Here is a 13,588-nt window from a genome sequence, read left to right on the forward strand (position 1 = left end):
GTGGTGATGTCTCTGGGCACAGTTGCCATGCGGTACTCTCCTCCTAACTAGGAGAAAGGCTCCAGTCTCTACTGGCAGTACTGCTTCAGAGTCAGGAGTATGTGCTAAAGCCTGGTGCAGAGGGCATGAAATCTAGGGACTAGGCTATGGAGAGTCTAGCTATGCCTGTGCGTGACCTTTATGAGGGTCTGTCTCCACCCCTTTCCCCAGAGTAGAAATCATTTTCCTGTACAAGGCCTCTCCTCCCACAGTTGCTGTTGAGCTTACAGAGCTGAACAGAGCTTCTCATGAAGGACAGTGAAATGCTCCTCACGTTCCCTAGCAGGGTGTGCAGTTGAGCAGCCCACAGTACATCCTCGATAGTATCCCGCCAACACAACGCGACAGGCCCTGAGTGTAGGATCTGAACCCTGGTCATAGCACAAAGAGTTGCCACCAGCATCTGAATACATTTTGAGTTTCCTTAAATGCTGTTAACTCAGAGGTACCTGTACACCCTGAGACCTTTTTGTAAATGGAGTTAGGAGGCTGAGGTCATGGTTTAGCTCCATGCACAGTAGTTTAGTTACACTCCCAGCATTACTGACACATAGCCCAACCCTACAACCCTTTCTTACCTGAGTAGTCCTCATTGACTACTTCCATGCATAGGAACTACCTACATGTGTAATGGTTATAGGATCTGGTCCCTACATGATATGTTTAATCCCTTTTGTGTGGATCTTTTTTCTTTTCTGCAGTGTGATGTTTTCCATTTAGTCTCTCTTTTGGCCAGGGGAGTGTTATTAGAGCCAGGTCTTGCCATTTTCAGAGACCTTGAGCCACTGGAAGTTAACAGAGGAATCAGAAGCAACTGGGAGCCTGTGTTTTCTGTTTGGCTATGTCTACACTTGGTGTTGGGGGATTGATTCCCAGCTTGCGTAGGCCAACTCATGCTAGCTATTGTGGAGCGGTGGTGAGTGGCAGCATGGCTTGCGACCAAGGGTACGTGCCTGTGGAGTCTAGGTGGGTTTGTACTCGGGCAGCTAGCCCATGCTGCCACTCACTGCTGCCCTTGCTACTGCAGCTACACCACTATTTTAGCATGCTAGCTCAGTAAGAGCTAGCTTGAGTATTTCTACACAAGCTGGGAATCACAGCCCTAGCTCCAGTGTTAGATGTAGCCTTTGGGTGACATTCAGTACTATAAGAGAGAATCTCAGATACTGCAGTGGATGCTGTGGGTGGATAGGGGTGTGTCATAAGTAGATAGGTAAGGTAAGGGTTAATTTTCTTTTACCTGCAAAGGGTGAACAAAGGGGGAACCAAGCACCTGACCAGAGGACCAATCAGAGACCTGGATTTTTTTTAAAGTCTGGGAGGGGACTGGAAACTCAGGGTCTTTTTGTTTTCCTCGGCTGTGAGTAAACAAGCTTTTCTTCTAACTCCATCTTCTTTCCAAAATTCTACTAAACATCTGTAAGTACAAAAGGAAACAAAGTAATCGGCTGTGATGTGCTTTGATTTGTATTTACATGGATGTTGATTTGCTGGACTGGTTTAATTGGGCTATCTTTTAAATCAGACTGTTTATTCATATTTTCTGATAAGCAAGAGCCTGTATTGATCTCTTAATGCAGTATTATTGTTTTGTATTTTCTTTCTTTTTATATAAAGTTTTCTTTTTAAAACTTGTGGAAGTTTCTTTTCCTAGTGAGGCAGAGGGGAGAGGAATCTCTGTACCCAGAGCTCTGTTATATCGGTGACAGGCTAGAGGGCGGAGGGAAAAGCCCAAACTCTGTGTCTTACTTTCCTATTGTCCCAGGGCGGGAAAAGGCTACAGGACCAAGGGAGGGGGAATCTCTTGTGTGAGCTGACTAGGTGAATGCATAGCCTCGGGGAAGCTAGATTGCCTCTCCGGTTGTATTTAAGGAGTGAAGTATAGCATCGCCCAGGCTCACCCAGGGAAAGGGGGGGGAGCTGGGGGTGAGATAGGAAGACCCAGGGGTCTGGGTCTTGGGGGGTTTCTCCAGGGAAAGTCTGGGGGGACCAGAGCGAGGCAGGCGCTGTATTCCTGTCTGGTGGCAGCGAGAGAAAATCCAAGCTGGGTATAAGCTTGCGGGAGGTTCACAGTAAACACTCAGATTTTAAACGCTAAAGTCCAGATCTGAGACAGACGTTTACCACAGGGTGGAAGCATGCCAGCAAGAGAGGGGAGCAGGGTCGATCCATGTGAGTGCAGCGAGTATGATTCAGGCTGCAAAGGATATGGGAAAAGCTGATCAGTCCCTCCTTTCTATGCTGTCCCATAACAGGAAAGCAAGAGGCCGCTCAATACGATCCATTATTGGTAAATTTAGAACCAATCCAAGGCAACTTTTCTTTACCCAGCATATAGTCAGCCTGTGCCGTTCACTGCTCTAGAAGGTACTGGATTTAGAAAGGGCTGGATAAGGTTATGACTGATGTGTGGCAGTTATACAGAGGGATCAGACATCATACTTCCAGGTGTAAGGTGATGGCTGTAGAGGTCAGGAGGAACACTCCCCCACCCCCATAAAGAACATTGCATATTTGACCTTTTTAGCTTTCCTCTGAAGCCTTGGGTACTGGCTACTGCCAGAGTCCAGATGAGGATTTAGTGGATGAAAGGTCTTATCCAGTGTGGGCATTCTGGGCCTGATCCCCCTGCACCCCTCTCTTGCTGACAAATGACCCTGCTTTGGCTGTTTTGTTTCTTTTCACTCTCAGGTTCACAGTGAAGGTTTCTTAGTGGAAGAGGATGGGAATTTGCGGACCCGTCGAGTGTTGCTAAGTGAAGTGACAGTCGAGGCAGCCCGGGTGTTTCTGCAGTACCTCTATGCAGCTGATACCAGTATCCCTGCCCAGGTGCTCTCTGATGTGGGAGCTCTTGCTGTCAGGTGTGTACACTGCTGTCTAGTCACTTACACGGTGACATTTATTTGGGGTCCCAGCCTGGAAATTTACAGCCAAGTTTCTGCAGAGGTGACTCCCCCAGGCTGCATTGGTTTATGTGAAGTCCTTTCAGTTCAGATGTTCAGTGGTGGTCAGTGTTTTGCATTTTTCCTGCACATATCTAGCCTGACATCTTCATTTCCTGGCCTGAGTGGCTACAACAAACTTTTTAATTCTCATTGTACGTTTCCAGTGCGACCATTGTCACAAAAGTGTCACTCCCCTCATCTTCTCACTGGGTGTATTTGCCAAGTTACACCTATCAACACAGGCCCATTATAGCCTGGAGGAGAACAGGCCATTCCATTCTGCCCCTAGTGTCCTCAGCAGCATTTGATTCCATGGTCTCTGTTGTTGCTGCTGGCGGTGATGTAATAATAATTAGTATGTCTTTCATCTGAGGTTCTCTAAGCACTTCACTAACTATAGTCAGTTAATCCCCAGAAGACCTGCTGAGAGAAGATCAATACTGTGTGTAACACTAACTTGCGGTATCAACTTATACTGTCATTTTGGGACTCTAAGTGCTCTTCATGAATAATCCTTTAAAAAATGGACAGATTCAAGGGATTCTGTCAACTTAAAAAATCATCCCTCCCTCTGAAAATGTGGACCTGTTAGTTTTACAAGTAACACCTAATGACTCAGAGTGAAAGAAAAACGTATTCTATATTTTCTGTGCGTTCACAGTACTTTCCTCTATACCAACAACCAGTCAGTTTCCCCTGACGTTTGTATATTCCTTCACAGTAGTGAGACAGAAACAGATTTTTAAAAACAGGAAAGAAAGTATGATTGTAAAACCACAAAAATGGACACAAGGACTCGGGGAAGGTGTAAAACTTGCCTTTTGAATGAGTAGATTTCAGATTGATTGTGTCCCTTTATGGAAACTGCATCTAATTTGTGAGGACACATTCACAAACCAAGCCCTAGTTCTTATCCCTAGTGAGCGCCAGGAGAGTTAGGTGGAAACAGAACAGACTGTGAGTTGGAGTCACAATGTAGCTACACCAGGGCCGATGAGTTTGCATGTGTGTTGTATGTCTGATCGATGGTATGTATCATGTATATTTTCTAAGCCTATCAGTTTGACTGAGGCTCTGTCCTTGACACCTGACCTTCTGCCCCTTTTTGCAGTGTGGCAAATTTAGACTCTTGAGAGCATTAAATGTTCTCTGCTTTGGGAGGGTCTATATTGAGCCTACTAGCTTCATTTCAAGGAGACGCTGCTCAGACATCAGAGCCTTCTTAGTGAAAGAATCCATGATGGAGGCAGAAATAGAAGAAGTGTAAAGATGATCATTCTGCTCTTTGGGAGGGCTGTGATTTGCTCTTGGTTTTGTCTGCAATGCCAGGAGTTTTAATTCCAGCCATGTAAAGTCTTTTACCTTAAAATATAAGCTTTAAGGAGTGGGACTAGTGCTTTCGGGTATTGGCTGAGAAAGGGGATTCTGAATAATAGAGTTAGATTTGAGCTGATGCACCTAATGGATATGAAGTATGTGATTCTTGTAAGGAAATCGGCATGAGGATGCTGGTGGCCCAGCCAACTGGTGGAGGGAAAACAATAACCTTCCATTGTATCATTGCAGGTTTGGTGTGAATGAACTGATCTCTGTATGTGGAAACAGCGCTGGGGAGAAGGAGCAGCATGCTGTGGTTGACTCAGGAGATGAACTTTTCTCTGTGGGGGAAGAAGAGAATTGTGAGAACAGAGCTGAGAACTTCCAGGAGCTCTTGAGGTCAATGTGGGTAGATGAAGATGAGGAAGAAGTAGCTTTGCTGAAACCTGAAGACCAGAAAGAGGAAGACAATGAGAAAGTGGATGAGCAGGACCTGGAGGAAATTTATGAGTTTGTTGCCACTCAGCGAAAGATTGTTCAAGATGAAGCAGAGGTGGAAGAAGGCACAGGCAGCTGCACTTACAGTGAAACAGAGGAGGCCCAAAATGTGAACCGACCACCTGAGGATGAAGAGGTTGAGGTGTGTGAATCTCCCTCAACAAGCAGCAAGATTAAAGAATGGAAGGAAAACTTTTGTGTGGGAAAATCCAGCTGTGAATTGCCTGGGCAAGAAAAGAAAATCCCAGGTATAAGTAGGAATGAGAGCATGAGTGTTACACGAATCGCTACTGTGCACTTGCAGGATAAGCCTTGTGAGTGCGGTGATGTTGCGGCTTCCCATGGTAGAGCCTCTGATGAAAGAGAGGGCTTTCAGAGAATGCCCAAAGTTGTGAAGGTTTTTAGATTCTCTCAGATTTCACAAAGTGAAGAAAAGAATGATGCCTGGGAAAAACTGTTCCCTAGTTGTCGACACAATGGTGCTGACCTCAGTAAAAGTTATGATCCCGTGTTTTCCGCAACCCATGGGGAACATTGTGAGCCTTCTCCACTAAATGAAGACAACAAAGAGTCAGAAGAGATTTTCAGTGAAACACACGTTGAGGTTAATAAACCACCTGTTCACCATCAGTCACAGAAAGACCTTCTGTCAGTTAGGAGTGATTTGTATAGCAGTCCTCTTATCAACCCTTGCTCACCAGTTTTGCCAGCTGTTGGTTCATCACCTATGTCTCCAGAATCAAACAGGACATTTTCCAAAGTATCCACAGAAATGTCTCTCATATCAGCTCCAAAGCAAAATGAAAGTAAAGCACTCTTTCTGTCTGATGATGCATCCTTCCAAAAAGCCAGTGAACAGAATGAAGCTTCAGGACTTGAGAAGATCATAAAGAACACACTTTCTCCAGCAAAGTCTCCTCACGTAGATTTAAAAAAGCAAAAACATGTCCCAACTTGCTCATCGTTGGTCCTCACAACTCAGAATACTGCTTCTCATGTGAACCAAGAGGCTGAAGTTATTCTTTTGCTGGATTCTGATGAAGAAATGGAGTTAGAACAAATGAAGAAGAAATCAGTTTCTGAATCTTCCCTGAAGGAAATCTCCAGGCAATCGGATTGTAACTGTAAGAAAGTGGAGCAAGAGCACGAGGTACCAAAATCTGGGCCTATTTCAGTTGCTAACATTGAAATACACCAGAGAGAATTTGAAGTGTCACTAGGAAGTCAAGACAAGATGCACAGTGAGAATGCTGTAAAGCTGTCAGGAGAGATGCCTCTTAACAACCAGGTTAGGACCTGTATTGATAGCAGACTGAATCTGAGCCATGAGGAGAGCTCTAGTGTGGACGCCTCATGGTTGGTGCCAGACACACCTCTTCTTACCAGAAGCAGGAACTGCTCCACACAGACTCAGGCAACAAGTATGTGTTGTTTGAGGAGTCAAGAGTCTAAGCATAGGACTAAGGCTTTATTGGTAAATATTAGTGACTGTAAACAAGCTGGGGAAACTGTGAAGATTCCAGAGATAACTTCAGCTCTGTTACTTGCAACCTCCTCACAAAAACATTTGCTTACAGAGAACTCGTCAGTCAGCACAAAAACCTCTCCTGACAGCCCTTTAGGTCAGTCTTGGAAGGATTCTCTGCAAGTTTCTCCAGCTCCACTCTCACCTGCCTGTGTTTGTGTGAAAGAGAAGTCTTCAGAAAACCCATCTTCACTCATACGAGGCCTTCCATGCTGTGAACTGTCTCTGGAGAATAAAACAGACATTAGTGTGGTTGAGGTAGAGGACAGTGAGGAGGAAAAGGAGGTGGCTCCACTCCCTTCGAGTAGCAGCTTCCTGCTCGGTGATGAGCCACCAATCCCAGTCGATGACGACTGCTGGAGTGTCGAACGTCTGTCACCAATCAAAGATAACAACAGGGTGCTTGAGAGGTTGAACTGTGCAAATACCGGCAGTCCCATCCACGGAAAAAGTGGCTCTCAGCACGACCAATGGAAGAGCCCAATCAGAGCCCTGGAAATTACAGGTAGCACTCCTCTTAGAGGAAATCCTGTTGACAGTAGAAAGACCTTGCTTTGTCATGAAGAGAGTCCTGTTGAGAAAAATTCTTCAGTGAGCAATAAGCTAAGTTTTCTGAACTCTAAAGTCTGGGATGATTGGGATGAAGATGAACTCCCAGAGATTCTTCCTCTCTCACAGAGAGTATCAGCTGCAGCAGCTGCCCAGAATACCCAGCCCCTAAAGACTCCTGGTAAGTACTTGTATGCATCCCAGAATCATTGCAAGGGATTGTGCTGTTTTCATTTGAACTGGTCACTCTGTCTGTAGTTCATCTTGTTGTGTTGGAGTGGTTCACCTGCTGGTCTGACATGATTTTCAAGGCCAGGGGCCAGAGAGGTAGTGTTAGCTTCACAGTTCCTAGTTGCTAGGTAGGGGATTCCGCTTGGCACTCAGTATTATTGGAATACAGTGTTTTTGTGTTTCATTCATATTGTTTGTTTCATGAGTCCCATTCCCCAGGGAAGTTTCTGCAGTGAACAATATCAAGGTCACAATACAAGTGTGTTTTTTTTTTTTTTAATCTAAATCCTACTGGATGCTTGGCTGCTGTGAGTATGGTTTGGTATCAGTACGATCCTTACTATTCAAACACTACGTGTGACCTTTCTGTTAACAGCACATGAGGCCTTCAGACCAGCTACTTCGTCAGCAGAACAGTTGCAGTTGTCTTTTTTTTTTTTTTTTTTTTACGTATATGAATGTGGCAAGCAAATTGGGAGACTTATAGCACTGGCAAGCACTAGGCGGGCTGCAGATGGACGTCATGCAAGATTTCCTTTAAAGCTCAGACAGTGCCCCTCAGTTCTGACCTGCAGCCCCAGTTCTGGGCCCCTTCCCAGAGGCTCTTGTAATACACTCAAATCTTGACCTCGAAGAGGGAAATAGTATGATCTAGTGACATGAGTGGGAAGTTGGGCTCTTCCCATCTCTGACACCGACTCACTGTGTAATTTGGGCAGTAACTTAACATCTCTGTGCTTCAGCTTAAATATCGATACATTTGACCTGACACACTCTGCAGTGCTGGAGAGCTTATTTGATTACAGTTTTTAAATCTCTGTAGACTGATACAGCTCCTTCTATCCAAGATCTCATAGTGTTAATTAATTACGCCACTTTGGGTGATAGTTTCACAGTGAGAGATTCGGAAGTGGCCAACAAACTAAGTTTGCTTTAGACCCAGCACAGTGTTCTAACTTGGTTCTCCAGAGAGTTAAGACCCATTCATTTACCTCTGGAACAACAGCCCCTCTCTTCTGAATTTCACCCTCCTGTGCTACAGGCATGGCTCATGCCAGCAGTGGCCCCTTTACAAAGTTTATGAACACAGCCTTTTTCTTCACTGGCAAAAGGTGCCTGTCCTTACAGCATAGGGACTTTGGATCCAAAACTTGTCATTTCTTTTAAATTAAACTGTTTTCTTAGTTAAAGTGAGTAAAAACCAAAACAATAAAAGGCTGACTTGAGTCTACCCAACCCCCCATCCAAAGTTTTCACAGCTCTGTCTAAAATGAACATGAGATAGTTGGTAAAGGGCTGTGGGATCCTTTGTGGGAAAATGATGCTCTAGATATTACTAGTATGTGTCCTTGTAGTATCTCTCACAAAGACTAGAAATCATCAGCCAGTCCTAGGTCCCTCTATGTCAATATATTTATTCTCATTGTAATAATTTCATTTTGCTGCAGACCCTGTCTGTCATGAGAGAAACCAGCCCCCCAGAGTTCCCATAACACCAATACCAGCTTACTCCATCATGGAGACCCCAAAGCTGAAGAAGGAACTGAACAGGTTAGTGTTGCCTCCATGAGCACTTTGGAGAACAAGGCCAGTTTCTTAATGTGCAGGTACCTGCAGGGAAGTAGCTTGACAGAGAAGCCCCTTTGCAGCAAGAGAGAAACATTTGATGGCATTCCAGTAAATGTTGCTTGAGACCCAGTTAGGAGTGATGGCTGGACTACAGACTTCTTGTGGGACTGGAGCCTTAAATTCCTCCACCCATGCTGCGACGCCACAAAGATGGCGCATCACCACATCAGCCTAAACTTACCATATTGCTTAACTGAAGTGCCACCTTTGTATTTTAGATTTGGAGTCCGTCCTCTCCCAAAACGGCAGATGGTGTTAAAGCTGAAGGAGATATTCCAGTATACTCATCAGATCATGTCCTCTGACTCGGAGGATGAGATCCCATCCTCCCAACCACCCCTACAGGAAGCCACTGCCAAGTACCCCAGCCAACCCCAAGCAGACTTGATTGAACTGAGAGAAGAGAGTTCCAAAGCCTCCAGTGTAGGGCGCAAGCAAAAGCTGGGGGTTTCGGTCCCTTCCCTGCCAGTTCTGGGCAGTGGTGATGCTGACAGCTCAGCGGGCCCCTCTACAACAGGCTATCTGAGGACTCAGAAAACAGCTGAAACTAAAGGCCACCCAGGAGGAGCCAGAGGGCTAAAGGGAGATATTTTGTCTCCAGCTACATCTCCAGTTAAAGGTTCTCTGGTGGGCAGTGCTGATGGAGAGGTGCTCTCAGCATCTCAGGAGTCTGCAGCTTCTTCAGTGGCTGGAAGTGACAACTCCTTTGGGTCACAGAGGTAAGGGACTGAAACAACAGGGAAAACCTCGTTTACTGGTGTGGGTCTGGTCAAGGGGGGGAGACACCTCCATTCTCCCTCAAAGTAGAAAAGCCCTGCCCTTTGTCCTGGGCTTAGCTCATCCACATATCCTTTTTGGGGGTTTTCAGTCTAATTCCTAGTGATCTCTTGTCAGATCGCAAGACCGTAGTTTGGCATATCTGATATTCTGAGCCTGGTAAAGGCCCAGAACTGGAATAGCAGGGGTCTCTGCTGGTCACAGGAGGTGCAGTAACAGAGCTGTGCATAGGGAGTCCAAGAGTAGAATAGAAGCAGGCAGTGCTGGTCAGGACTGAGGCACACCAGCACATGTATGAGGGGCCCAAGACTGGAATAGCGGGAGATGCTGACAATAAAGTGGGAGGGGCACTGGCAGAGCTGAGAATGGAAGTTCGTTGAACATTTGCCCACACTGTCTGTCCCGTCAGACAGTTATTTTCATGAGACCTAAAATGTCAGAGTATTCATAGCACTAGGGTGGGCCACACAAGGGTATTTAATCAATAACTCCACCATGTTCCCTGTCGGTCCGTGATCATTTCCTTGGTAATAGGGCATTTCATTGATCTCTCCTTTCTCTCATTTTCAGCTCTTCTTCCAATGAGTTTGAGACAGGTGCCCTTACATCTGAAGAGGACGAGGGGATCCCAGCATCTCAGGCTGCAGCCCGGGAGGCAGATAAGCTGGAGGCAGTGAGACGCTACATCCATTCAAATCCAGTCCTGCACCGGAAGATCCTCCTTTATGAGCCCTTTGAGCTAACCGGGCTGCAGGCAGAGCTGAAGCAGAATGGCATTAAGATTGCACTGGGGAAATTGCTGGACTTTTTGGATGCTCACTGTATCACCTTTACCACAGCCGGGGCACGGAAAGAGAAGCGGCAGCAACGTGGGGGCAAGAAAAAGGGATGCAAACGATACTGACTGGAGCCTCCTCTCCCTTCCCTGCTGCCTTGGTACATTCATACTTCCCCACTGCAGGCTCTAAAACTCTCCCCATTGTTCCGTGTCAGAGCTTCTTCAAGAATTGCTCCTCGGTTTTGCTACTAAACATTCTCCCGGCCCCAGTAGAATCTGCTGTACATGTGCTTATGCTGCTGACTTTTCAGTCAGTTAGAACATTGCTCCCCGATGTGCTCGAATGGCTTGGAACTGTGAGAGACTCATCTGTTCCCAGTCTCACTGCTTTAGAGGTGCAGAGACCCGCATGCTTTCAGTACCATCCACCCCACTCTCTGCTGAAACAGTGCCTGCTGGATCTCTGGGACACCAAGGCCAATACTAGTACTGCTGGAGCTTCAGCATACAGCTAATATGGTCCCTCTGTTTTCCTAGTTCTTTAGCCATCAGTTTCCTTTTGCCTTTTCTGTCATCTTTTCCCCTTCCACTCCACTTTCTTTTATCTGTCCTCTGCCTTTTCCTTTTCAGATGTTTTCTCTCCTCTTGTTCTTCCCACTTGCCTTCCTCCTTTCTGATAGGTTTTATTTCAGCCTTGCTTCTAACTGCTGCTTCTAGAGGTAGAGCTTCTTCTAAGTGCCTGACAGAGGGTGCTACTTCCAAGCTCCTCACTGAGTGCATCAGTGTTGAAACATAAGGTCCTGCCTGAATGGTAAGAGTGCCATAGGCAGTGCTGGCCCTGGAAGGAAGCAGGTCAAATCCCCGTGAATTGTTCTCTCCTAGAATAGAAACACACCTGCCTAACACACCACACTAGCAGGAAACAACTCACTTTGCCCTGATGTATAAAGCAGTGAAAACAGCCAGATGTTGAGGTTTGTCTTTGGGACCCCAGCGGTTTTTCAGTCTGTTTATTCAGTTTGAGATTTTACAGATTGAGGGGCAGGGAGTGTTGTGGTGGCAGCATTGTCTAGTGGGTAGTTCAGGAGACCTCGCTTCTGTTCCTGGCTCACTCTGTGAACTTTGGCAAGTGGACTCAAATTTTGGATGCTTCATTTGTTGTGTGCCTAACAGCGGACGCTTAGGGCTTGAGTTTCAGCAAGTACCGAGCACCTGCAGAGCCCACTGACTTCAGTTGATGGTACTGGGTATTGAGCACCTCTGAGATTGTCCACAGGCGTTTGATGTTGGCCACCCAAAATGAATGGCTGCTTTGAAAGTCTGAGCCTTAATTTCTCTGTGCTTCACCTGTAAAAGAGGGGAATGAGAGCTGCCCACCTTTGGAAAGGGTTTTGAATGGCTCAGAATGGAAGATGGTGCTACTGAAGTGCAGAATATTACTTGCTGTATTGAAAGGGTAACTTATTGGTAACAGCTGTGTTGTGGAGAATGCAAGGAATGTTTACATACAATCTACAAGCACTCTTACTCTATAGATTTGTGATGGGTATCAGGAGTCCTTCAGCCCCTTGTATTTAATACTGTGATAAGGACCTCAGAGGCTCCAGGTCCCAAGATGCAATGGTGTGTTTGGACTGTTTGGACTGAGTTAGAGCATTGCATGCTGGGATCTGCAGGGCTAGACCTCTGTGTTAAAGATACTGTCAGCTCCATTTTCTGAGAACTGGAAGTAATACTAGAACTCCTGCCAAGTTGCCATGTGGCCTGGGCTTGGACAGTTGTGTTTCCACTGCGCCCCCCTCTCTTTTTTTAAAAAGGAGACACCATATTTGTGTTGCAGTGACCACTGGACACCTTCAGCGCCTTGTACTCATTCCTCACCTAACCACACCTTGCTACATAATCTAGTTTCCAAACTGGACTGCTTCCAGGTCCTTTGTAAGTCTGCAACAGGGAAGTCTTGGATCCTAGAGAATTGACTTCTATTTATTTAATCTTCAGAGATGTGCTGATTCTTTCCAGCCTTGGGAGTTGGGAATCGATGATGGCCTCACTTTGTAAAAAAAGAAGCCAAACTCCTCAAAACCAATGTTTATATTTTTGTAGCATAAGAATGTCTGTCTGTTTTTTAATTTTGATACAGTATAGTGTGGTTTTTATTGGATGTACGTTATGTGCAATAAAAATTGTAAGAACCTTCAGCTGTAAACTCTGTTAACAGGTAGCGTCAAGTAAAAGGCTTGTAGGCAATTTATTATTTAAAATCTTGGGCCCAGCCTTGGAGCTGCAGAGGCATCCCGGCAACTAGTCGGCCTCTCATGCTGGCTAACGACCCTGACAAGGAGTTAGGTTACTGTGGGGAGCAGGAGGCTGGAGAGAGCTGCTGCAGCAACACATGGGAGTCTGGCCGTGAGGAATGCTAGCTCTGTTATATGGAGAGGACTGAGGAAGGCAAGCAAATCCATGTGATACGGGGAACTAAAGGCAGGGTTGGGGAAGGAGTCCCCATCTGCCAGGATCAGAGGCAATGCTAGGAAGAACCCAATCTGCTGGGCCCTGGGAGTGGGTTGTTGTAGATGGAACTGGAGGAGGGGAGGCCGGAGGTGGAAAGGGGCCAGCTGCTGATGAACCCCATGTGTTTCTGTGAGTCACGGTGACTGTGCATCATGTTGGCTGCTGCAGCCAGTTTGATGCTCTGGAGCTGCTACTAGACCTCCATCGCCCTTCCTTCTCCTCAGTCACCCCATCTCTCCTCCCTTACTCTCATGTATCATAGAATATCAGGGTTAGAAGGGACCTCTGGAGATCATCTAGTCCAAACCCCTGCTCAAAGCAGGACAAATCCCCAGACTTTTTTTTTTTTTTTTTTAAACCCCAGGTCCCTAAATGGCCCCCTCAGGGATTGAGCTCACAACCCTGGGTTAGCAGGCCAGTGCTCAAACCACTGAGCTATCCCTCCTCCTTCACCCTGTCAAAGCCCTGCACAGTGTGAGATGGGAAGGGAGGCGAAGAGGACACATACAGCTGCGGTGTGACTTAGAATTAGCCATTCAGATGTGCACATCATTGACCTAGCCCCCATATCAGCTGATTTATTACCCTTCCTTTGTTTTGGTCAGCTACTGGGACTGAGACGCTATTTCTTCATCATGTGAGGCTCACAGGGCCTCCTTCCCCACATGCCTGCTAACTGCTCAGCTCCATGTCAACAGGAAGGGAAAGGGAACTTACTCAGCCTGATGCCTGCCTGTCTTTCCCTTCCTATAGGGTTTGTGAGGAAGGGTGGATGCAAGTTAGGCC

The 13,588-nt window shown here is 46.3% G+C and overlaps 1 protein-coding gene across 6 annotated transcripts in view; it reads left to right on the plus strand.

The window, feature by feature from the left end:
• SLX4 (SLX4 structure-specific endonuclease subunit) overlaps positions 1-12,487 on the plus strand; it is a 41,681-nt gene extending 29,194 nt beyond the window's left edge. For 5 of the 6 annotated variants that reach the window (XM_032781636.2, XM_032781637.2, XM_075069381.1 and 2 more), the window contains 5 exons: positions 2,731-2,900; positions 4,551-7,054; positions 8,553-8,655; positions 8,952-9,452; positions 10,081-12,487. In XM_032781636.2, the coding sequence (XP_032637527.1) occupies positions 2,731-2,900; positions 4,551-7,054; positions 8,553-8,655; positions 8,952-9,452; positions 10,081-10,414 (3,612 nt within the window). In that variant the 3' untranslated portion in view covers positions 10,415-12,487. Of the gene's footprint in view, positions 1-2,730; positions 2,901-4,550; positions 7,055-8,552; positions 8,656-8,951; positions 9,453-10,080 lie in introns of those variants that run through there. The other variant, XM_075069385.1, reaches the window with a different exon arrangement.
• The last annotated feature ends 1,101 nt before the right edge of the window (positions 12,488-13,588 follow it).

This window comes from Chelonoidis abingdonii, chromosome 9 (assembly GCF_003597395.2).
Source record: "Chelonoidis abingdonii isolate Lonesome George chromosome 9, CheloAbing_2.0, whole genome shotgun sequence".
Classification (NCBI taxonomy): Eukaryota; Metazoa; Chordata; order Testudines; family Testudinidae; genus Chelonoidis; species Chelonoidis abingdonii.